At 51.6% G+C, this 25,399-nt stretch overlaps 1 protein-coding gene across 1 annotated transcript in view; it reads right to left on the reverse strand.

Moving 5' to 3' along the window:
* Window positions 1–1,190: 1,190 nt before the first annotated feature.
* LOC111154520 (angiomotin like 1) overlaps window positions 1,191–25,399 on the reverse strand; it is a 154,510-nt gene continuing 130,301 nt past the window's right edge. Inside the window, exons 10-16 of the mRNA XM_022514175.1 lie at window positions 19,167–19,312; window positions 15,414–15,563; window positions 11,963–12,153; window positions 7,303–7,428; window positions 6,463–6,689; window positions 3,485–3,709; window positions 1,191–1,729 (exon numbers count right to left, since the gene is read on the reverse strand). Of these exons, the coding sequence (XP_022369883.1) occupies window positions 1,623–1,729; window positions 3,485–3,709; window positions 6,463–6,689; window positions 7,303–7,428; window positions 11,963–12,153; window positions 15,414–15,563; window positions 19,167–19,312 (1,172 nt within the window). The 3' untranslated portion in view covers window positions 1,191–1,622. The remainder of the gene's footprint in view (window positions 1,730–3,484; window positions 3,710–6,462; window positions 6,690–7,302; window positions 7,429–11,962; window positions 12,154–15,413; window positions 15,564–19,166; window positions 19,313–25,399) is intronic.

Here is a 25,399-nt window from a genome sequence, read left to right on the forward strand (position 1 = left end):
AGACCAACTCTAAAATAAACCTCCTAAGCAAAATTCCCGGAGAAGTGTTGTGTCCAGGGCTCCACATAGGTGGGACTTGAGAAAGTCTCAACCCAGGTCCTTTTTTTTTCCCTTTAGGAGAGGGCTTGGGATCAGAAGGGTCCAGCTGACCTGGAGAGAGGAAAGTATCCCCAAGAACGTCTGCCAGCCTGATTAGCGTCTCCTCTCCCCTGATCCAGCACCTCTCAGATTCGTAAAGAAAGCCAGTGTCTGAGGAGTCAGGGGCCCCCAACCCCCTTCACTCCTGGCTCTTCGACATGATGCTCTGTCCTACATTGGCCAACTTGCCCCACACCGAATCTTCGCAACCTGTAACTATACATATACTGGCCCATTAGATCACAAAGCCAGTTCATGGCACAGAAACACTGACATGCTAACATGGAGATCTACATGGGTGTCCACGGCAACCAGAGGAGTGCAAGGGAGTGGGGAGTGAGGTGAACAGGCTCGGACTCTAGGAAGTCATGCAAGCTGTCCCAAGTGTCATTCATTTCCTGGAGGGCAGTCCTGAAAGTCCCATTAGCCCAACAGAGCAACGGGGCAGAAGGACAGAGCTCTGTGCAAGATGTGAGACAGAAGAGCCAGGGCCACGATCTGAACGCAGGACGTCACAGTGACCGGGGCATCTTCCGCCTCACCGACACTTACCTCGTTCCCCGTCACACTGAGCCCCGTGACTCCAAGGGGGAGGAGGCAGCCAGGCCCCCAGCACACGGCTCTGTCCCACTGGTCACTACGAAGCAGAGATCTGATTCTGCTCTAACAAATCCCAGACCTGAGGAATCCTGCCGTGTTGTGGTAACAAGGAAAGGAAGTGAAAGCAAAGAAGAATAAAATGAAAGAATGAAGCAGAGGAAGAGATGAAACTGAGAGCAGTTAGGGAGTTTGAGCACCAAGATCAGAACGCTCCCTTCCTGCTTCAGGTTTTTCCTGCTGAATCCGGAAAATCTAAGAAGCCCCACCGTCTCCTCAAAATCCAAACCAAGCAGGGAGTTGAGTGAGAACCTCCTTCTAAATGTCCATCACGCGGACACGGCTTCTCGCTGCCAACCCCACACACATTCACAGGAAACCCTGATGGCACAGGTGACACAACAGGATGCCGAGACAGGCTCTCGGAGATTTCTAGGACGTTCTTCTTTAAAAAAAAAAAATAATAATAATCCCAAAAACAAACATGCTAAGAGGCAAGGAGAAGGGGGGGCGGCGGGTATTTCAAGGAAGATCCACGTTCAGGTTTATGTGTTTATAGCCAGAGGGCAGGTGTACACAGACCCTCCCCGAGAGATACATTTTCTACACAGTGAGAATCACACTTCCTGCGACGTCTTGGTTTCCAAACCTACATGCGTCTTCTCCACCGCAAGTGACACGAATCCATAGCATTCTCGTCTTTAGTCATGTAGGTCTCCTGATTTTCTTTTTAAACGTTTATAAAAAGCGTTCTTACTAATTTAAGATCTTCATCAGTTCACATCCTTCCTGATTTTCCATCCACGACTTTCTCAATCTTTCTTCTGCCTCTCGGCCGCGCTCCTCATTTGTCAAGAGCCCCTCCAAGAAGGAGCAGGACGCCGACGTTAGATGAGAACCTCCATCATCTCCCCGTCAGGGAACTCGGGCTTGTGGAGCAAGCTGCTGACGCGGCCTTTGTGGTCAGGGGACTTCCCGTGGCCCAGAGGGTTCTCTGCCAAACAGAAGGGGACATCAGCAGCCCATCCCACAAAGGAGCACGGGGCTGACGGGCTCTCTTCCCAGGGAACCACTTCCAACACCAGTGCTCACCACCAGCCTCAGCAGGGGAGGCCACAGAACCTGCCCCACCCCCACCCCACCGAGGAGAAGAGCGAAATGATGGGCCCTGGGATTCAGACAGGAATAACAGAACCAGGTGGTGATGGGGAAGGTAAGTGTGTGAAGAGGGCCCTAGGGATGTGTGTGAGGAGCCCCTTGCAGCCACTCTCCTTCTCTGCAAAACCATCCAGTCCTGCGCCTACAAGCCACGTCCTTTTCACGTGTTCCTTGCCTTGGAAAAGTGTGTCTCAAGAATTAAACGTTCAAGGGACACCTGGGTTGCTCAGTTGGTTTAGCATCTGCCTTTGGCTCAGGTCACAATCCCAGGGTCCTGGGATCAAGCCCCACATCTGGCTTTCTGCTCAGCGGAAAGTCTGCTTCTCCCTCTCCCTCTGCTGCTCCCCCTGCTTGTGCATGCACTAGCTCACTCTCTGATAAAATAATCTGTACTTTTAAAATATTTTTTAGGATTTTATTTATTTGACAGAGAAAGAGAGAGAGAGAGAGAGAGAGCACATATGGGAGGGCCAGAGGAAGATGGAGAAGCAGGCTCCCCACTGAGCAGGGAGCCCAATGGGGGGCTCAATCCCTGGACCCTGGGATCATGACCTGAGCCGAAGGGAGATGCTTAACTTACTGAGCCACCCAGGTGCCCCATAAATAAAATCTTCAAAGAAAAAGAAAGAATTAAATGTTCAAAAAATGACAATGCTGTGTTTCCCTGTCTACTTTCACGGCTGAAACTTAAGTAGCCCCTTGGAGGAAATGGTTAATTTACGCCCCTGAGAGCCCCACTCCTCCAAAGAACTCGAGAGGGCTATCCCACAACTCAGATTAACCCAAAGGCACATCTGGTCTTTCCCCGGACGCTTCTGGACTCATGGCAAGCCCACCGCACCCAGGCTGTCTTCTCCTAAATATTTTAAAGCACCTCATTTTTGCTGGCCTGAGGGTTGTGCCAGAAGTCTACCTTCCCTGCAGTCAAGTCTGCCTTCCCCCTCAGTCGGGAGGGCGCCCCTAAACCCGGATCCCTGAAGGGTGAAGCCCTCGAAGGCAATATCTGCGTACCAAGTACCTCTGAAGTGCCTGGTGCCTGGCACTAGTTCCCACACAGGCTGGGGGGCTTCTCATTCCCTAACACCCCGCAGCGGGTCGATTCTCACCCCCATGGGGAAGGGTTTACTACAAAGCATCCATTAAAAGGGTACCTTCAAGTTGTATACTCGTTTAAAAGGCAAACAGAAGTGTCTATACATATTTTGTTCCTGTAAGAATAAAGTACATCAGGATAAGCATAATTATGAAGAACCCCCATGGGGATGCCTGGGTGGCTCAATCCATTAAGCAGCTGCCTTCAGCTCAGGTCATGACCCTAGGGTCCTGGGATCGAGTCCCACACCAGGCTCCCGGGAGCCTGCTTCTCCCTCTCCCTTTGGCTGCTACTCCCCCTGCTTATGCTCTTTCTCTCCCTCTCTGACAAATAAATAGTCATTTAAAAAAATAAAAAAATAAATAAATAAAGAACCCTATGAAGTGAGAGCTGATTGGCATTCCTGGTACCCTTCCCCCCTCGGTCCCAACCAAAGGCTCCCTCTCTGGCCAGAGTTCTCTGGGTTTTCTCAGAGTAAAGGGAGGGAAGAAGCCATACCCGGTTTCTCCGCAGTCCCTTTGGCCCCCGGGTGTTTCAGGATGGGGCTGTTGGAAGGGGTCACGCTCAGCCGGCCACGGGTGGGCAGGGAGGCCATGCTGGGCCAGAAGAGCTCAGTGCTCTTGTCGGTCTGGGTGCTGCTGTCCTTGCTGCCCGTCTTCGCGTGGGCACTGCTGGCCAGGGCGGGGGAAGCGTGTTCATGGTGGTCCTTCCCTAGCAGCAACCCTGAGGACACAAGGATAGCTATGTTAATGCCAATCTCGAAAGAAACACAAACAAACAATTTCATTTCCTTCTCGACTGAGGACAGCTTCATTCATTGATTCATTTACCACGTCCTTTATAAGCACGTATCATAAGCCTGATAAGAGGAAAAGCACTGAGGGACTTAAAAAAAAAAAAGGAAAGGAAAGAAAGACCTAGCCCCCTCTCTAAAACTCCCTGGGTTTTTCGTTTGTTTGTTTTGGAAGAGTAGTTCTTAAGTAAGCTGGTAATGATGAATTATGGAGAATAGTAGGATAAAATCATGCCCAGGGTAGTAGAAGAGGCCTCACAGCCCGTGTCGAGGGGAGGGGGCATTCCTGCCAGGCTTTCTGGAGACGAGGCTATCTGACAGCCCAGGGAGGGCTAGCCTTGGGCAGCACGTGTGTGCCGAAGAAACACGGAAGGCTTCCCGGATCTGAGACATGGAGCCCAGGGGCCTTGAGAGCAGCCCAGAAGACCACACCACTCTTGGTCATGGAGGGTCTCCCACACACCCGGGTTCAAAAACAAACTCTTCGCGGTCAGGGCAATACCGAGTTGTGCTCATTATTCCCCAAAGCAGATCCCTTGCAGCGGCAAGCCTCGGCCCCCAGGAAGCAGGGAGCCAGCTGGCCTTCTGGACAGGGTCACTGAGCCCTGCTCCTCCTCCCTGCTGCCCCAGGCAGGCGCTGGGGTGGAAAGGGGATGTGCTGGCCAGGAAAACAACATTTGTATTTCTGAAGAGTGACACAGGGCATGCACGCCGGAAAGCGCCAGCATCCCAGAACACTAGCCTCCAGAAGAGGTGGCAGTAAGCACAATCGAGTATCTGTTCGCTTAACGAGCCAGCCATCCAGAGAGGACCCTGGCCAGGGTGATTTCAAGGTGCCCATTCACAAGCAGGGCCGTCACGTGTAACTGCCTATCCATTTCTTGGACACACTGTTCAAGTGCCGTGTGACTCCGTGGGTGGGGCCTGGGACTCCGCTTCTTTAAGGAGTCCCAGGTGATCTGGGGGTCCTTGCACTGCACTGCAAGGAACAAGGGTCTTCGGAGACCTGCTTCTCACACACCAGCTCACTTTCTACTTTACAATGCTCTTCTGACACAGGTCCTGTCCTTATCTTCTGTTTTACGGCAAAGGTAATGAGAATGCAGAGAAACGAACCTCTCACAGCTAAGAAGCCATAGAAACGGGATTCAGATGCGTCTGTGCCCGACGCCAAGTCCAGCCCATGCTCCTGGATCCCCGCACCCTGCCTGTCGAACCTCCACGGCCTGACAAGCATGCTCTGGTGGAATGAGGTCACCAGCCAGTCAGCCCACCGGGGAGCCCCGGGCCATCCAGGACGTATACACGGTCAGCCCTCCCTCCTTCCAGAGCCCAGGAAGCAAGAGGCAGTGGAGACAGTTTGGGAACTGCAAATGTGTCCCTCCGCTCAGCCCCTCAGGGAGTCCCCTTTGGTTTTTTTGTGACGCGTGGACAGTCACAATCATGAGGAGGAACACAGCGCAGAGAACACAGCAACCCTTCCTGTGGACGGGTCCTCGGTCTCCCGGGCCTGCTTCAGACATGCCACATGCTAGCGGGGACAGACCCAGACAGCAGTGGCACGCCTGCCTGGCTGGACGTTGCACACCGCCTGCAGCAGGGAGTGACCCATCGTGGCCCAGCACACTTCCCACTCCTCTACCAGACCGGCCTGAGCACTAGTCCCTGGGCTCTCTAACCAGAGGATGGAGCTACGGGCCCTTGGGAGGGTCTCTGATGATCCCAGCTGCCATCCGCACACATCCTCTTTGAAGTGCATTTCCGTGGTGGGCAGACGCTGCTGAAGGGACCTGCGAAGGGACGGCAAACAGAGACTCTGGCCGCGCACCTTTGATCCCCCAACACTGGCCGGTCCACTCTGGAAGCCCTTCTCCCCTTTGGCACAAAGCAGCCAGGCTCCTCTGGGGTTCTGTGCGGAGGAAGACTGGCTCTCAGCTCCACAGATAAACAAAACACACTCTGACCCAGGGAAAGGCATCAAAGAAGGGCCAGAGCCTGGGAGCCGCTGGAGCTCAGGGAAGAGCGAGCAAGACGGGTGTCCGGGCGCGCTGCCTGCTTCCGCTCCAGACCCGGGCGGCCCCCTCAGCAGGGCTGCCGCACCCAGCAAACCCATTGAGGCTGAGGAAGACCCCATCGGCAGAGCTCGCCTCTGCAACCACCGCCCGACAAAAACGACCACCCACCACCCCTTATGCTTGACAGCGCGGCTTCCAAAGCACTTTCTCCCCATTCTCTCGTTTCGCCTCCGCTCAGTCACACGGCAGAAAGCAGGACCTTGCTTTTCCAGACACAGACGCGAAAGTGCAGCCAGGTCCAGAGCCTGACCTCTCTGGGCTTTTCCCATCTTCTGCTGTGAGGGTTACTTCAGCTCTGAGCAATAATGACAATGATTGTGATGTGAATCAAACCAAGGCCGGTAGCTACTCTTGTAGTCTAGCTTTGCTTCCATGTATCTCGTCTAATTTCTACAACTAAAGCGTGACCGATTATCCTCCCCGTCCACAGATGGGTCAACAGACCCGGAGACACTCTGACATTTCTGCATCTCATGAATGGCAGAGCCGGGGACCACCAAAGGGTCAGAACCCTTTCCACCAGGGTTTCCGACCAGGTGGGCTCGCCTCTCCACATCTGTGTAGCTCTTGCTTTTCAGATCCTGGCCTGAAGGAGGCGTGGGGCTCACCTATGCTCCCCTTCCAGGGCTTCTCCTCCTTCTTCTCCTCGGCCAGCTGGCTGCTGGTAAGCGAGGTCTGGCGGGAGTGGGTCCCCGTGGCCGCAGCAATGGACGGGACAGAGCGGGCGGGACGCAGGCTGGAGGAGTCTGTCTTCCCGGCGTCTTTACGGGACCGCTGCTGAAGGACCTTAATCATGGCATCCTTCTCTATGATTTTGGCATGGAGATTCTTAATACTATGTAACAAGACAAAACCAAATGGCCATAAACAGAAGCTATTTGGCTAGAAAAACCTGAACCATTTCTCTTGGGCTGCCCCAGGGACTTGAATTATAATTCAGAGGAAGAGTTAGGTGCAGTCCTCAAACATTTACAATCTGCAAATTATACAAAACAGAACTTCTGTAGCAGATCAGAAGGGCACACCTTCTCTGGCCTCTCCTGGGACCCCAAGGACATATGTGCAGAATGGTTGCAGCCTCCCGGCAGGGACCTCCTGCACTACGGTGTGCTCATGGACCAACTCAGAGGATCTTGGGTCCCTGGGGATGGGGGCCAGAGGGGCAGTCAGGAAACTCAACCACTCTGAAGCCTCACACAGGTCTGGCTTTCCACAAAGGTCAATGCCCCCATTTTCTGAGAACAGAGAAATACAAGACAGATGGGTTTCCTGGGAAAAGAGGTTTTCATCCCCCTGATGGCTCAAAATGAGAATCAGAAAGCACTTGGGTTTCCTTCCTGACTTGGGGGTATGTGGCTGAGCCCATCAGCTGTTCAGAGCAGGGAGGGACTGGTGGGCCCCGTGGGGGACTTGAGGAGAGTGGCCACGAGCACACGGCGGTCCCTTACGTGTACTCCATGTCCTGACACCTCCTGGTGGCCTGTGCCACCTCCTCCTCGTCCTGCCAGATGTGGGCCTCGAGCGAGCTCTCTCCGTAGCTGCCATTCCTCGAGTGGTTGATGATCGTGGTGTCCCTGGGAACACAGGACACACAGACAATGATGCGTATCCTCCTAGGGAGGTATGTGAGGGCACCACAAGACAGTATCTCTTCAACACCTCTCCCTCTCCGAAATCCTGGCCAGCTCTCCCCCTAGACTTGACAGAATGAAGACAGTGTCTGGGGAAAACAAAATGAAATCCAAAGATCAAAATTCCTCTCCTGTGGGACCCCTACTGTACCCCCTACGACAGAGGGAAGCTGTTGTCATTGCACTTGTGTCTTCATGCTTGTCCTCCATACTTACCCTTTCTCAATCAGAGTCAACGTTCTATTTCGATTTCTCACCCACCTAGCAGCAATTCCAGTATTTTACAGTGAAACGGAGACTCGGCAAATACTTGGAAACACACACTGGGCCTCTCAGACAGTGAGGCTCGGGCAAAATCTTCCCTCGAGCCTGCAGGCTAGCTCAAGGCCAGCTTCATGAGCCCCTGTGTGACAGCCATCCCGGGTGGTGGGGCAGAGAGATGGAGACACACAGCTGTCCCTGGAAAGTGCAGGAGCTGAAGTGGAGGGAGTGGCAGACATAGTACAGGGTGGCTGGAAGCAAGTGTCTACTAGAAGCTAACTATTCCTCTGCTGCTTTAGACAATTTAATCACTCCTAGTTAATGATGACTGGTAAAAAGAAGATAACGGTGCCATCTAAGTGATCTAGGTGTATCTCAAATTCCAAGGTGCCCTAGTATCTCGGACCAGTGAATGCCAAATTGATAAATGGACTAGCCAAAGATCTCACATCTCTTGAACTTCATATTCCAATGCTGCAATCATATTTAAAATCTTAATAGCGTTTTTCTAGAACACTCAAGAATAGCAAAGAGAACTCCTTCTTTCATCTCTCTAATGACAGCTATCAACAAATGAGCTTTTCCTTTATGCCAGGGATGGGGTAAGACATGCTACACAGGGCCTCTCACACAGTCCTCACAGCAACCTGGGTAGTTGGCCTTATTATCCTCATTGTACCGATGAACAAATAGGCTAGGCGACTTTGTGAGAACACCCAGTTAGCGAAGGTGGGGCAGATTCAAATCCAGATATTTCGGTCCATGCCCTGAGCCATCACGCTGCACTGCTAGAGCTTCCTGTGTCTTTTTAAAAAATACTTTATTTATTCATTTGAGAGAGAGAGAGAGAGAGAGAGAGAGAGAGCACGAGCAGGGGGAGGGGCCGAAAGGAGACGCTGACTCCCCGCTAAGCAGGGAGCCTGATGCGGGGTGTGACTGCAGGACCCTGGGATCATGACCTGAGCTGAAGGCAGGTGCCCCACTTCCTGTGTCTTTATGAAGAAGGCCTCAGCAAAAGGCAAGAAGATAAAATAAACCAACAAAGTGGGCGCATGTGAGAGTGTATTTGTGTGAAATGCAGCTGAAAATAAAGCACAAGGCCAACTAACATAGAAAAGAAGCAAACACTTTAAACACACAGACAGCCAAAAGAGCGCTTTGGAAGAGGTGGTGGAGGTTTTTGCTGTATTTTTGCATAGGCAGAATTTTGATGCCAATTCTGCAGGTCATGAATTCACCCTACAGTGCACAAAAATCACCACCACAGAAATCAGTGGCTGGAGAAAACACTGTCAACCAATTAACTTTTGGAAAAATCACGCAAGGCCAGACACCAATTAAAAAATTCATGTTTATGCTGCCACGTGAGGATAGCAGGAAGAATTAGATCAAAACACCTCAGGAGGTAAAATCACACACGCCACTCTCAAAAACATTAACTACACTGCGTTGGGATCTATAAAAAGTTTCAAAACCATAAAAAAGGCCAAACCCCTCAAAATTCTGATCAACGGTGCCGAAAGGCACCAAGATGGTGGAAGCGTTCGGTAGACAAAAATCATTCCTTTAAAAATCACTGCTTATAAACACGAAGCATGCGTCAGTGTGCGTAAAGTTACAAACCGAATGGCTGGCCGTTTTTACCAGTTCATCCACGGCCATGGAGCATCTAGACAAGAGCTGAGAATTTTGACCTTTCTCAAAAATTCTTCATTTCCCCTTTCTCCCTCTCTATCAAAAGAAAAGCAGTGCAAAATTACAGAGGTTTTCTTTGAAAATTAGAATTTGGAGATCAGACTGACCCCCTGACCTCCTCTCATGGACTCTCCCCCAGACGGTGGGAAGGAGTGGTCAGGAAGGGGAAGGGAGTTCCCACAGAATTATCAGATACCCAATGAACACATGCGGAAACAAAGAAGGGGGGCCAGGCGCATCGGTGGAAGGGCCTTGATCTACCTGTGCATCTGAGACTCCAAACGGGGTAGAGGAGAGCTGCAGGGCTGGGGAGATCCCACAGGACTCCCATTCTTTGTGGGTAACAGAGCAGTGTGCCTTGCCTGGAGGAGGACGAGCAAGGCGGGGCCTAGCACAGGTGAGTGGCCGAACGTGGGCTCTCCCCGGTGCCCACCACAGATGTCTCACGCCTCAGACCCTTCATTCCCCGATTTCTGGTCTGACATCCCAGTCCCATTTGTCCTCTTGGGGCCCAGGATCCAAAACACACATTTAACCTCATAAAGCACGGGGAGTGGAGACGGCCACGACACACAAGGGACCCCATGTCCGTTTCCAAGGTAACACATTTATGCTGCTGCCGGGGCTCTCCTGTCCTCAGCTGGTGGGCTACAGTGGTTCTCTCCCTAACCAGCCAAGAATTACCACTTCTGTTTCAGGAATCAGATGATTTTTTGAAGGAACTCAGGGACACTCAGAAAGGTTTCTGTGTAATCACGCACCCACAGTCGGCAGCAGAGGAAGAAGCCTGCAGGGGTGGGGGTGGGGAGGCCGTGCCTGCCTGTGCAGTGTTCCCTCCGCTAACAACCCCACGGAGCCAGCGACTCCCAGGGCCATCGAGGACAGCTGGGCGTTAGACCCAAAAGGGCAAGGAAGGCCAAAGCCTTCAGTAACTGGATGACCGTCTGGGCTCTTCCTCGAGACAGAGGTGAGTTACTGCCTCAGAGAACAGAAAGCTGAAAAGCAACACCTCGAAGCTCTGTAGAAATCCAGGCTTCACTCTTCTCACCCTGGGCAGGAGGACGGAACCAGAGGCCCCAATTCCCTCCAGCTCTCCCGCCATCACTCTGGGGCTCCGCCACGCGACACACCTCTCTAGGGTCTGTGCCCGCTCCCGGGCCTCGCTCAGAGGGGCTACTGCAGGCTGTTTGCCCTCACGCAGACATTTATAGCCGAGCACTAGGAACTGGCCCCCGGTGGTCATTCTCCACACGAGTCCGCAGGGTCTCTCTAGGTGTGAGCATGCTGTGGCACCCGGCGGACAAACCTGTGCCCACATGGGTTGGCACTGCTCTTGTTCCAAGTTCCTGGGGGGAAACCCTGCAGGTACCATTGTTGGGGGTTCCTCTCTACCTGAGTAATGAATGTGAGAGCCCACGAGACCTTACAGAGTACCCCCATGCCCTCCACCCCAACAGGCCTATAACATGGCCCCTAAAATGTGGCACCAACTACATGATAGGGCTGCATCCCGTGTTTACTCCTCACCTGGTTTGGGTCCCACCCTCCCAAGGGCTCAACGACAACCCCCAGTAAGCCCAGTTTCGGGGACATTCCTCTGAGATTTGAGGGTCTCCCCAACCTGAACTGACCCTAAACTGTGATAAATCACAAACAACTGTGAATGAAATGCCCATGGAATCTATGGGCCCATAGCCAATGGAGGGGGCAGGGAGGCAGCGGGAGCCCAGACGGTGGGACACACGGCCCCTCAAGTCGGGGTGTGGGGTGGGGGGACAAGACCATGCGCAGGTAGTACCCAGCAGTCGGGGAAGAGCACCCCCTCATTCAGAGAAGAGGATGCTTTACCAGCATTCCTTTGTCGATTATCAAGCATTTGGAGCTCATTTTTATTTTTAAAAGATTCTATTTATTGGAGAGAGAGATTGTGAGAGAGAGGTCACAAGCAGGAGGAGGGGCAGAGGGAGAAGCAGACTCCCACTGAGCAGAGAGCCTGACCTGGGACTCGGTCCCAGGACCCCAGGATCATGACTGGAGCTGAAGGCAGACGCTCAACTGACTGAGCCCCCCAGGCACCCCTAACCTCATTTTCAAAGGGGAGGACGAGGCTGTGTGGAGTCCACAGAAAGGAAGCAAAGCAGCAGAGGGAATAACTGACAACAGCAACAATTTCAAAGCAAAAGAAACCAGGCTTTGGGTCACACCGGACTCCAGGGAACACGTGGCCCCAGAGCTCCTGGCAAGTGTGACTGGGGATCCACCAGCACACCTCACAGAGCCTCGCTTCTTCGCCTGCATGATGAGGCTACTAACAGTTCTTGTTGGGCCCCTGGGGAAGGTGGGACCTGACCCAGGTTGAGGGTCGGAGGCGGCCCCATTGTCCAGTCAGGCCCATGTTTAACGAGGACTAAATCTTGTCTGGCCCATGACACACATGCATGGGCAAGAGAGCATGGCACCCCTCCCGGGGACCCCGTGGCTCCCCTCCCACTGTGTCAGATGCACCGCGGGCTGACCTCACCTCTCAGCCGCCGCAGTGGCCGCAGCGTTCATGGCAAAGTGCCGGATGGTACTCTCCTCCAGGTACTTCTGCTCCCATTTGGTCATGTCAGCCTCCAGGGCCAGGATGCGCTCCTCCTTCTCCCTCACGAGTTCCATGAGGGCTGGGGCATTATACTCCGGCATGCCGGGCGGCTGGCCGTTTCCATGTTTCTGAGAGGCAAGATAAATAACGCATCTTGAGGCGGGAATGGGGCAGACCGTGTACATGGGGTGTGAGGACCCCACAGCACAGTCCCACTCTGTCCTCATGCTCTCGCTCCCTCTCCTATGGGGATGATGTCGACCCTCCAGATCCTACTGCCAAGGACAATCACTGTCCAAATTCCTCCACCCCGAATCCTCATGCACCTTATCCCGATGTTAGAGGGGAGACAACGCAGCTTCTGGGAGGTGGAATGAACTGTCCAGTTCCTCTTAGCTACTCAGTGGTAGCTCACAGAGGACGGACTGTCTGTTCCACTGAGGGCCCCAGAAGCAAATTAGCTACTACCTAAGAAAGCCTTTTATCAACCTTAAAGGGCTAACCAAAATAAAGTGCTACCAGAAATCTGTGAATGCAAGTCAAGCTCATTTTTCAGCCCTTTCTTTCCATCTGGGTCTGGAAGATAGGAAATAAAGCAATTATGTTATTTGGACTGCTCACGAGTAAGGATATGGATGTTTTGGATTTCTTCCCTTTGAACACAGGTCTATTATCTCCTCTAAATAGCATGATGTGCATGTTTTGAGATTCTGCCTTTAGAAGAGAACGATTTCCCCCCATTACTCCATGTCCTGGGATGCACATTGCCCTCAAGTTTTCCAGCAACCACAAACTGTAAACGCAGAGCTGGGTGCAAGGTGTGGGGTATCTGAATGCTTTACCTGGAACCACATCCATTAACTGGAACAATAGCTCAGCACATGAGTTGTACTCACAGACTCTGATCCTACCAGACAGACCAGAGCAAATGGGCCCAGGGGCTTTCTCTAGCCTGTAGGTTTCTGTTCCATTTTTTAAAGCTTTAATTACAGCTATTCTAGAGTCTGGTCCAGTACCAAACATTTAAGCAAGAATAGAGCAGAAAGCACATAACTGTCCTCATCAACCTGTACAGAAACCCACTGACTCCATCTGGCCAGGCACTGACCTCAGGCAGGGGGACAAATGAACCAGTCCATTGAGATGAGAAGCTCCCCTGCTGTCAGGAAGTTTCCAAGAAAAAGACCCTGTGGCCTGGCTAGGCTGCCATCTGTGCCTGTCATTTTCTGTGTCACTCCCATGTGATGTCATGTCAGCTGGCTGATTTCTGCAAAATCCTCTCGGCCTCACATGAGATCATGGCATCCCTCCACAGGGCCTCTGATTCAGGTCATTAAGAGTTACTCAAATAAAAGCATGAGTTTCAGGATTCAAGAACACAAAGAGAGCATGGTCTAATGGATAAGGATGCTGGCTGGAGAAACAGGTAGAGGGGCAGGCAGGCCAGCTTCTACTGCCCACTCAGCTCGTCCACACGTATTTACTCACCATGTGCCTGCCGCTAGCATTACCACAGCAAACAGTACAGACTCAATCTCCTGTCCTTCATGTTTTCACTGAGGATGGATGTCCTAATCTGCTAATGACCTTGGTCATCTGCTAACTGCCCTGTGCCTCATTTTGAGAATGTTCCCCCCCTCTTCTCTCTTCTACCTCAGAGGACTACTGTGGTAGTAAGATGTGAAAATTATCTTGAGCTCTTTGTAAGAAAGAGAAGACAATGAATTCTTAAACGTGTTCATTTCCCTTCCTCTTCCCTTCATCTCTAAGCTTCCAACAATGCTAAGTATGATTTCACTTCTGTGGTGGCGGGAGATCCGTTATAATAACAAGAGTAATGGAGTTGAGTCTGGTTTCACAGTTCTCAAAAGAGGAGATCCAAGGATAAGTCACCTGACTCCAGGGTGTGGGTTGGCACATTAACTGGGAAAAGAATATTCTCTTTTGCTCTAAGTATTGAGATGTGCTCTTTTTGTCGGCCAAAGTCTCGTGAGTACCCCTCAGATGCCAGCGAGGTAGCAGGCACCAGAGAAGCCTACCTTGTAGATGGGAAGGTCAAGTTCTCATTAACTGAGAAGAACTCAAAGGTGGGCCTTTAAATACCAGGGTGCACGGCACAGGCTAGATGGCTCAGAAATCCAGAGACAGACTCACCCTTCCTATAAGCTCGCAACTAAGCCGAGATGGCGGGAGGCCAGGTGGGTTCCTTAATTTTCTGGGCAATCTCGCTAACACCTCCTTCCTTCATCAAGTACACACACCCAGAGCAAAATGTGTGTGCCTGCCATGAGAAAGAGCTGAGCTGGCCCGAACAGACGCTTTCAAGTGTTTTCAAGTATTCCAACCACAACCACTATGTTCTATCCAGTGATAATTCCGCGGAGCCCTGCCTTGCATTTCCCTGGTTCCCAACTTAGAGCACGCCCATCAGCAGCTGTGCAGGGGGCTTTGCCCACTGCATTGGCTGCTGACACACAAGCCCCAGGCGCTCTCGGAGCCAGGAGCCTTTGACCAGTGTATTATGGAGTCTAAACCGGCGGCAGAGTTTTCCTCGCTGAGGAACACATGGACCCGGGCTCGGCTGTGTGACTCTAAGCTCATCAGAAGCTAGGTTACACTGACAGCTGTGACTGGCGGAAAGAATGGAAGGCAGAACTAGGAGCTTGTGGCCAATATTATGTCCTAGGGAGAGTCCTGAACTCCTTCCTCTCCTTTACCTGGAAAACTCAATGATGACCACGCCCGACTCATTTCACCCTTCTACTAGCTCCCGCATGTAATCCCACTTTAGGACACCAAGAGCCTTCTGGCTGGCCCCCTGGACTTCCACAGTCTCCCCTCCAGACCCTCCTGAGGCCACGAGATGGCTCTTTTTCTGAACCGCTGTATATTCCTCTCCAGCTTAGAAAGCTCCTGGTCATTGGCTCTCTGCTGACCACAGGAACAAGTACAATCTCTCAACCTGACCGGATGCCTTCCACCTGCCGGCTTCTGTTGCCTCAGTGCCACCTCACTATGCGTTCTCCCCCAGCTAGCCGCCGCTAGCCACCCGAACGCGCCGCTCCATACCTCTCTCCCCTATGCAAAATCCTCCACTACCTCTGACGGTCATCCCCCAGAATGTCCAACAAACTCGTCTTTCAAAGTCCTACCCAAATGTCCTCCCCAGCTGCACTCCCCTGTGCCCAGCCCCCCGGGGGGGCAGCACTTTCTCTCTTTTAAGGACTTTTGTCCCGGCAATGAGGGGACCACCTGGTTCCTTTCCTCCATGGGCCACGATGTTGGTCTGCTGGGGACAGGGGCTCTCAGTCCCCTCTGAGTCCACAATGCACGGTGTGCAACCTGAACCACAGCACGGTGCTGGAGGAATGGACGGCCCCGGCCTCACCTGCTGGGTCCTCAGCGCATCCAGCTCTCTCTCCAGCCAGGTCCGCAGTCTCCGCTCCATTTGCTCTCGCTTCTCACATGCAGACTGCAGCTGGCTCAGGGCCTGCTGGAGCTTCTCCACCTTCTCCACATAGGCTTGCTTCTCTCGTAACTGAGCAGAGGACAGTGAAGACGAGCAGAGAACTCAGACCGGCAGTTCTCAAAGCTGGGGTGGAGGTGGGTGTGAGGGGTCAGATTAGCTGGGGATCTTGTTTGAACTACAAGTGGATGGCCCTTACCTAATGCTATCTCTCCACTGTGCTGGGACAGAAAGGACTGACCCAAACGACAGCAGTTACACCTAGAACGGATGGGACGCTTGGAATGAGAGACCCCTACCAGGGCGCCTGCTTTCAGCTCTAAGCTCTCTCCTTGGTGATTACTTAATCCTGACAACATCTGCAGACATTGGAAATGAAGTTGGTAAAGAGTTTTTAAGGCCACAAGTAAAAGCTTATTCTATAATGTTAAGTAAAAAACCCAAAATGAAAAATCACAATACATGCTCACAGCTCTGCCTGCCTATCATCAAAAACCTAGGAAAGAAGACTCGAAAGGAAGACTTAAAAGCATCACCCATATTTATCTGTATGGCACAATAAGAATTTCTCCTCTTCCTTACTCTCTTCTGAAGTTTTCAAATCTTCTGTAGTAACTGTAAATTACTATCATGGAGAAATTGTAGGTATATGTACACATTTGTGATAAAGATAAAATTTCCTATTGTAGATACGTGTGGAGTAAGTTTCTTCGAAAGAGTTCTGAGCCCTTTATAGGGGAGTAGTGGACAGCCCCGGAGAGAGAGGAAGGGCACGATGGACACCCCAGCCCCACCACCACAACTGAGGAGATGGAAACTGAGGTAAAAGGGATTTATGGAAATATCACATCAGGCACGGATTTAGAATCACAATGCACAACGTCAACTCTCACTCCCAGACTTTGTTTTCCTCCAGTTAGGAGCCTGGCTCACGTCCGTAAATCCCAGGCCCCTTTCTAACTTCCTGGGAACCAGCTTGTGCCAAATGTCCAGCTGAGGCGTTGACTCGATCTGGTCATGCATGAGAAGACACCAGATGGTAGCTCCTGTCTGCACCTGGGTGTGCTGAGGTCTTGCAGGGGATCCAGATCCTGAGCTCAGCCCGCGGTCACACTGGCAGGCTGGAACATGCTTGTGACTGAAGAGTCTACTGCCAACGGTGGCTTCTCACTTCGCAGGCTGCACTGCAGGTGCTGTGCCTATATCCTGGCCACAGCCACTGGAATAGGATGGAGAGACCTCTGACCTGGAGGGGGGGGTGTGGGGAGCAGCAGCGAACTCACAGCCTGCTCTAAACCTGCTCTTGGCAACATTTTCCATCTGGCCCGTCCATTCACTATGCTTCTGATGGCTTGATTCAGTTGGATAGACATCTGAGGACCTACTAACTGCAGGCTTCTGTGCTAGAAGCCGATTCAGCTAAGAAAACATTCTATGAGTCCCCTTCATATACTGCTTGCCCTATCCTACACTGTCTGTCCAGTTTCCTGGGCATGTGGCTGTTGGAACAGAAGGGCCATGAGATCTGTGCCTTTCGGTCCTTGCTGGGCCAAGGTCCACCGTGTTCCCCCCCGTGCCTGCAACAGTACCCGGCATCTGGTAGGTACTCAAGAAATATTTGTTGAATGGAGAACTCTTACTTCTCATAAACTCCAAGATCCTCGAAGGCACGGCTCTGTCTCATTCACTTTTGTCTCGGCCTTTGGTCTAGCAAGGAGTGTACTGGAATGGGGAGGACTAAGAATAATAGTTCACATCAGCCAACATTTTTCAAGTTCCTCCATGCCCAGCATTGTGCTTTATATGCAATGATCTCACTGAATCCTCCGATATCAGTAAAGGGACCGCTCCTGGGCCGTCTCCAGCTAAGAGAGAGAACTGAAGAGCTTACATGACTTGCTCAAAGTCACACACTGACACATTCCAGGGTCAGGATTCGAATTCACTGTAGTCTGGCCCAGGAGTCAGTGTAAGCACTCGGGATGAGCTCTCTGAACTGAATTCAGACCCCTCAAAAGAAACGTGAATAAGATCACGGAATGAGACCAACCAAAGAGAGATGCTGGAGAAGCTACACGCAATCAAAGATTTCTAGAACGACAAGAACACCCACAGTAGTGACTATAAAAACAAAACAAAACAAAAACTGTCTTTAGGAAGCTCTCAATTAACTTGTACTTCATTAGAAATATTAAATTTACAAGATTTTTAAAATTGTAATTTTCCTTGGCTCCACACATGGAGATGGCGCTTGAGTCATTTCAGTTATAACCATAATGAAGAGTGCTGGCCTCCTGTCCTCAAAGCAGACCTTGTGTCCTTTAGGGATTAAGGTCGCTTTCTGTGCCAAATGTACATCCTAGTTAATGGGTCCCACAGTGGTAACCGGGAATCCTCTGGGGCTGTTGCTTGGGTCCTCACGCTAGACTTAAAATGCAGGTCCTGTACTGGACCTGTGGGTTTAAAAGGCTTCTAGCGGAGAAGACCCTTGTTGACTTAGCAACATTCCCATTCGGCTGCTCGCACCATGACTGAATTTGCCGGGACCCCTGAGTTAGCCGGCATCAGGAGAGGCCTTCTGAGGGAGCCACTTTTCATTTTCTTTTCTTTCTTTTTTTTTTTTAAAGATTTTATTTACCCATTTTACAGACAGAGATCACAAGTAGGCAGAGAGGCAGGCAGAGAGAGGAGGAAGCAGGCTCCCCGCTGAGCAGAGAGCCCGATGTGGGGCTCGATCCCAGGACCCTGGGACCATGACCTGAGCCGAAGGCAGAGGCTTTAACCCACTGAGCCACTCAGGCGCCCCTCATTTTCGACAACAGCTGGATGAGTAGCAACACTGTCTGCTGCGCCCCAACACCAACAGCAGTACTTTGTGTGGATACCTCCCTTAGACCTCTTCCAGACTTCGAGTCTCCACTTTCGGCAGTGGCTCTGCACAGCTCAGGCCCCGTATCCTGGGGGGCTGGCTGCCGTGGGGGCCGGGGGTGCAGGCTCCTGTCCTCCTGCCTAGGCCGCTCCTCCTTTCCTGCTGCCGTGTCTGCGGCCTGCACCCCCCAGCCTGACCCTCAGAAACGGTCGATCGACGTCCACCGTCGGGATTCACGGCAAAGTCTGCCTCACAAAATGCCATCTAAGGGATTGATTTCTTCAGAAACCACCAAATCCAGAATGCCTGAGAGGGATCACACGTTCCTGGACCAGGGGATTCGTTGCCCAGCTGGGCCAACTTCTGCAAACTGGAGACTGCTTTGCTGAATGCCACACCAACTCTACCCTATTGGAAGACTTTTGCCTTTTTTTAATGCAATCAAGAGCCCAAAGATGGAGCAAATAAACTATTTTAAAAAATGAAAACAAAAAATAAAAACTGTTAGTCTCTTTTCTCTACAGGCACCAGTGGTTTCCAGTCCTTCCATTTGTTTCCAGCCCTGGCCACTTGCCCACCCATGGTCTGCAGGCCGGGATTCGGGCGGAAAGTGAGCTCCTTCACGGCTACAGTTCACACTTGGCCTGGCTCTGGGCTGGATAAACTCTGCTGGCATTCACTTTGATTTGGGAGGCCTGTTGCATCCCTCCCCGCAACTCAAAGCCTTGGAGCTGGCTCCAGTGAGGGGTGCCGGTTGGGTAAAGGACACGGAGGCCCTTTGGGCTCTGCCCCCAACCCCATCTCACCTCCTCCTCCAGCTTGATGACCCTGGCCTGGGCGTTGCTCAGAGCCTGGTCCAGGATCTCAATGTGTCTCCGGTGGTCCTCACTTGCGGTCCTCACTGCCACTAATTCCATTTCCAACTTCTCCTTCTCCTTCAAGAATTCTTTGTCTAGAAGGGAGACAAGAACAAAACTACCTCTATTAGAAAGCACTCACCCTCTGGGCTCATGGCCAGTCTACATCTGGCAAGGATTAGAAATAAAAAGGCATGCGGAGAGCGGAGGGTTGAATTACTGCTTTTGCTCCCTCTTAATAGCGGTGATGTGTGAGGTAAGGATTTGCTCAAAAACCTCAGTAACTCTGGATACATTACAGGTCATAGTTCCAGAGGCGAACGGGACACCCCATTTTCTCCATAACTCACTTCTATACATTTGTTTTCACACTTCATATAAACCTTGTACCTAGGATTTCATTTTATGCTCCCAACCTCCCCTGCTTCCATTTTCAGAACCCGTGATGAAAGGGCAGGCAGGACTAACAACACTAATATTCCCATTCACAGAAAACTAAACCAAGGCTCTTTCCTGAGGCCAGAGGCCAGACAGCAGAGGGGAGCTCCAACCCAGGCCTCTAATCCTGGGCTGAATCCTCTTCCCATATGACCTGCCCCCCCCCAACATCTTTTCCTAGTTCTGCACAAGAGTGGAAAGGGTATTACTTTGGATTTAGGGACACTGCTCTTGGTTTAGGAAATAGCTTTCCTCCTGTTGCATGACTGTGTAACTGATGGCAATCATGGTCCCTTGGCACATGGAGAGCAAAGGCTGCCCGACATTCAGTGGCTTCTACACAGCATTCCTGCTGACTAACTACCACATCAGTTGAAGCAGGGATGGTCAATGGTGTCATGGGGTCAGTATTATTTATCAGATATTATTCCTGTTAGCAAAAGCAATGCATTTTAAAAATAAATCAGAATATTTAGTCATGTTATTTATAACATGGAAAAGACATGAATGGACTCAATGTACAAGACTTTACACCCTCCAAGACACTGTGTTGCAGCCATTGAAATTAAATGAGAACGGGGTGCCTGGGTGGCTCAGTCAGCTAAGCGTCCGACTCTTGCTTTCAGCTCAGGTCACGTTCTCGGGGTTTTGGGATCGAGCCCCGTGCTGGGCTCCATGCTCGGCACAGAGTCCACTTGAACTCCTTTCTCTCCCGCTCCATCTGCCCCTCCCAAATAAGTAAATAAAATCTTAAAAATAAATGAATGAATAAATAAATAAGAGGATGTTAGTGACATGAAAAAAAATACCTCAAGCCTGAAAAAAAAATTGGTTACGTAAACCGTGTGCACACTATTCCATAGTTGTCAAAAACAAGGCACACCATGACAACAGTGGCACAGCAGGAGTTAGAGGTTGATTCCTACGGGGGCCTTCGCCACTCGGATTCCTCTGACGGGTTATATGGATCCTGCGGCGCCTACACCGCAGCACAGAGAACCACCGTCTAGAAGCTCCAGCAGCGCGTGCCAGTGGTTTCCTTCATTCATATTTCCTCATAGAGTCACCCCTGAATTTAACCAAGAGTTCTCAAACATTAAGGACCAGCCCTGTGGGCACTGAAGCAACGGAATGAATGCTGTCCTTCAAGGAGCAGGAAACATGCTTTTGAATACAGGGCCTGAGAACAAAAAAGGCACTTTAAGCCTGCAAATACCCACTAACAAACTCGCAGTTTTCGAGCCGGAAGGGATCACAGGAAACATCCCCTCCAGTCCCACCCCTGTTGCTTTATGAGTGAGAATAGGAAAGCCCAGGAGCGAAGGCACTTGTCCAAGGTCCCCCTGCCAGCTGGTGCAGAGCCAGGGCCAGAATCCGGGTCCCTGACATTCAGGTACAATGTCCTTCCTGCTGGCCTGCCCCGCCCCTGCATTGTGAGGTCACATGGACAGGATCCGGGTGCAAACGCACCAGCATCAAAACTGACAGACTGACTAGCCTTGCACAGCTAAGGAACACATGTATTGCCTGGAAACCATGGTATCCCCGGAAACAAAAGGAAGCCACCAAGATCCTGACGCTGAACACAGAATCACTTTCAGGCTATTTGTGTGTCTTGCGGCAATCCCCTACCGTACTCCCTACCTCTCCCTTTCAGTGGCGTTTGAGATGCCACCTCTGAAACTTCGTTCGTCATCCGTGCATAATGGCCACGTGAGAGGCCTCAACGGATGGGTCAGCAGCAATTTGCGGGCTCTGCGCCCACCATCCATAGCCCTGAGTGACCCGGAGCATTTCACGGTGCAGAGTCAAGAACATTGGAACACAAGCCCCACGGGTTTGGACAACATCTCAGCAGGCCTGGTGCCCAGGGGCCTTGTCCAGGCTCTGGAGGGCACCCAGGAGTTACTCAGCATGCTTGAGAACCAGACACTGGGGTTTGCAGTTTGTCTGCTTATCAGCCTAAGCAAAGAAGTTATTCTCTCTCTTGAGGGCAGCCAAGGACACAATGATTTTGACCAGAAGAGAGCAAAATGATACACCTGAGCTCAAAACCAGAGGCACGATCAAGGCTTCTCGAGTTTTGCAAACTGATGATCACAATTACTGCTGTGTCATAAGGACAACTGTTTAGGTTTCTGAATTAAACATCCCTCCCCTCCGACATGCAAGCGTGTGCACACGCACACACACTCACCCTGGATTCCAGCATTTGCTATTTCCTTACTATCATACTGTGGCTAAAGCATTCACCTCGACCTCAGAAAGAACTGGATTCAAACCCCAAGTTCACCACTTTCCGGCTATGAGGTCTCAGGCGTGGTTCACCGGAGACTCCGCTTCCTCATCTCATCAAATCTCCTCACGAGAAAGCAGCCACATCACAGAGCTGCCTGATGGCCCTATTGATGGAGATGAGATATACAAAGCCTAAAGACCTGAGTAACCTCGAGTCTGTTTTGGTCATCTTTGACTCTCCGAGCCTAGAACCACCGCTAGCTCAATACTGTTGCATGAATGGATGATTTTCTACCAGGCCAAGTTCATGGCCGAGTGTTTAATACACGGTAGTTCTAGTTAGCTGCTAGGTATTTCCTGACAGCGTTTGCTACACAGCTGCCACTCTGCCACTGAGGCCACCACTCATCAGACATCTGGGACAGACCACGGACGCCCCCAGTTCCCTCCTCTGCTCAGGTTCCCTGAACCTTACATCGTACACCGTGACACAAAGACGTGACTATTGAACGAAGACTCCGTGAGGCCTGGACTGAAATTCGCGGGTGGAAACACCTCTGTACGAGTTTGGAAATGACCTCGGCCTTCAGGCTGCAGCCACCACACTTAGCATCACTCACACTGGCTCAGAAGTTTGTGTCCACGGAGAGGAAGTAGTGCTCTCCACGGCAAAGTTGTACTAACAGTGTTCATGGCAACAGCAACAGTAATAAAACCCACTCATGTTTGCGGAATGACTACTCTGTTCCAAGAATAGTGTCTTTATTCCTTTTAATTATTCCCTTTCTTCTCAGTTTGCTGGGTGAGGTAGGCACCACTCTTATTTCCATCTTCCTGCTGAGGCAAATGACCCTGGGGCTGAGTGACAGGCACACACAAGTGGGATTGCCGGATCTGTGGAGAGAGAGAAGGTGTCTCCGTGCCTCTCTGGTCACATTCATGAGCACGGCACTGTGTGCCTTTAAGGTAAGGATCACAACAGTCCCTGCTTGAAAGATGCGCACGGTGAATGCCCAGGTAGTGTCAACTGTGATGATGGTCCTTGCTGGCGTTCCTAAAAGCATGATCCGTTATAGGGTGTCAAGGTGAGTAGGTCATGGCGTGCTGCTCTCAGTTGGGCAGGAAGAGAGCAAGGACACACGCAGAGGCCATGTGATGAGTCGCTCTGACATGCCTGTGTGGGTGCTGTGAGAACACAGAGGACATCTCACAGAGGGCTAGCATGTAAGGGGGAGTGGCCATCCTGGCAGTGAGCCTGTGGGCAGGGGGGCTGTGGTCCTGGAGACACAGGATGGAGGAGATGCCAAGGGAGAGTCCCAGGGGTGAAATCACTGCCTAAGAAGGTCCCTTCAGCTTATTATGAGCTAAGCCCCTTTGGGAAATGTCAAGAAAGACCAGCCTCATGCTGAATTTCTGGTTGGGCTCCAATGTATATACTGAGAATTCCTAGAAGAGGCAAGTTGACACCAGAGAACTCTTGTCCAGAATGTTCTGTATACTCAGTGGATATGAATTACCCTGAAATGCGTGGAGCAGGGGGTTGTTGAACCGATGGCTCTGATCCCATTTCCACAGAGGATGTCTGCTCATACACTGTTTACTCTGGAAACCACAGAGGTGGCACAGCTTTGCAGCCAGGCCGACCTGGCTGGCTTCCGGCACCTTTGCACAGCGGCTCACCTTGGACCTGAGAGACGTGCCGGGTCCAAGGTCACACACTACTGCGTGTGACTGACAGAAGGCTTAGAACCACCAGACAAGAGAGAACAACAGCAAGAGTGGACACATTAGTGGGGGCTTCCCGTGTCCAGAGCCTTATAACAGAAGCTCATTCTGATCCTCACAACGACTCCGTGTGACAACTGAGAAAAGCAGAGTGGAGTGAGCTAGGACCCTCGTGTGGGTCAGACAGCAGTGTCTGTCCTGCGGAAAGAGCAAGAGTAGGTGAAAAGCGGAGAAGGAGGCTCCCTTTCCATCTTATCTTTTCCCCTGCCAGTTCCAGGGAGCATCCAGAGTGGCCAGTCTGGGGACACGGTTTCTGCACGTAGGCTCCCAGCACCAAGCCAGACTGCCCGGCTGACCCACAGAATGGTGGGCCCCAGTCACCTCTGCTGAGGCGTCCCAGGGACAGAGACCGGGTGTGGGGTCAGACTTGGTGGGAGAGGTGTTGGCGCCCCGTGGGCCACACTGCTAGTTTCTAATGCAGCACTCCAACCTCTGGCTGGAGTTCATGAGGGAGCAAAGCTGTGACCTGGCTCTTCTCAAGCAGGTATCAATTCCTAAGCTTTTCTTGAGATAATGGGTTTTTGAGGAGTTTTTCCTGGAGCCGCATATAACTAGAGGAATGGGGGTCCAGCTGCTGCCACCTTGACCAAGGGCTGACTAATTTACTGGAATGCATGGAAGGTGAAAGATAGGTCTTCTCTTCCCTCTCCTTTCAGCCAGAACCACAGTTTAACCCATTCACTCACAGGTTCTTTGGGGATTTAGATCACACACATCGTTGGTGTGTGATGTGTGTGTAGACATCAACACAGACCAAGCTAACTCTGTTGAAGTCCAAAATCCCATATGCTCACATAGCAATGCACAACTAGCCCATTTGGGCAGCTGGTTTTGCACAATAATTTCCCTGGCACTTCTCAAGGAACATTCTCACTGTCTTGGATGTGGCAAGAGGGAGTGGTGGTGACAGAGTCAAGGGAAGACGAGGCAGGCACAATCCAACACTCCTCTCTGAAACACCAATGACCAGAAGTCTCGTTCTGACCGATGAGACTGATTTTAGGAGTCCAGTCTCTGGGCCGCCCTGAGTAGAGACAATGTGAAGGATGTTACCAGAGAACAGGCCGTAGACTGCAGGAGTCAGAGGAGACGGGACTGACAGTGGCCAGGCCCCACGTCCAGCACTAGTGTGAGACAGCCTGCGCAAGGCATGAGCCTCCTCACGGGATCTCCACAGAGCAGACAACTTCCACGAAGTCGGCTAACACTCAGTTTAGAAGAACAATAGCTACAGGCCTCTACCCACCGGGCTAATCTGGTAAGCAGCCAGGAGTGTACTACAAAGTCCCCCTCATCTGCCCTCATCTGCGTTCCCCATTTGAAGGAGTCCAGTCTGAGGCGCCATGAATGTAAGCTAGGCCAGTCAGCGTCTCTCGTCTGGGAACCTGCAAGTGGGAGCCAGGGAGAGGTGTGAGGCTGACCTGGATGGTAACCCAGGTCTTCCACTAGCAGCCATATTCTAGCATGTTCTTTGGAGAAACAGAGAAAGCCACTGTAAAGAATGAAGACTCAAACAGGGAGACAGGGAAAGGTGGGTGAGAGTCCAGGCTGCGTTACAAGGAGGGAGGAAAAGAGCCATACAGACAGACACAGACCCCTAAACACAACCCTGTCTTGATTCTCACAGACAACCCAGGCCCCTAGACCTCAGGAGGTCTGCCTGCACTCGCTGCCTGGGTGCTCCCTCACACCCTTATGTTCTCAGCAAACAGTCCTCTTCT

The sequence above is a fragment of the Enhydra lutris genome, unplaced genomic scaffold (genome assembly GCF_002288905.1).
Source record: "Enhydra lutris kenyoni isolate GAN:26980312 unplaced genomic scaffold, ASM228890v2 scaffoldscaffold37, whole genome shotgun sequence".
NCBI lineage: Eukaryota > Metazoa > Chordata > Mammalia > Carnivora > Mustelidae > Enhydra > Enhydra lutris.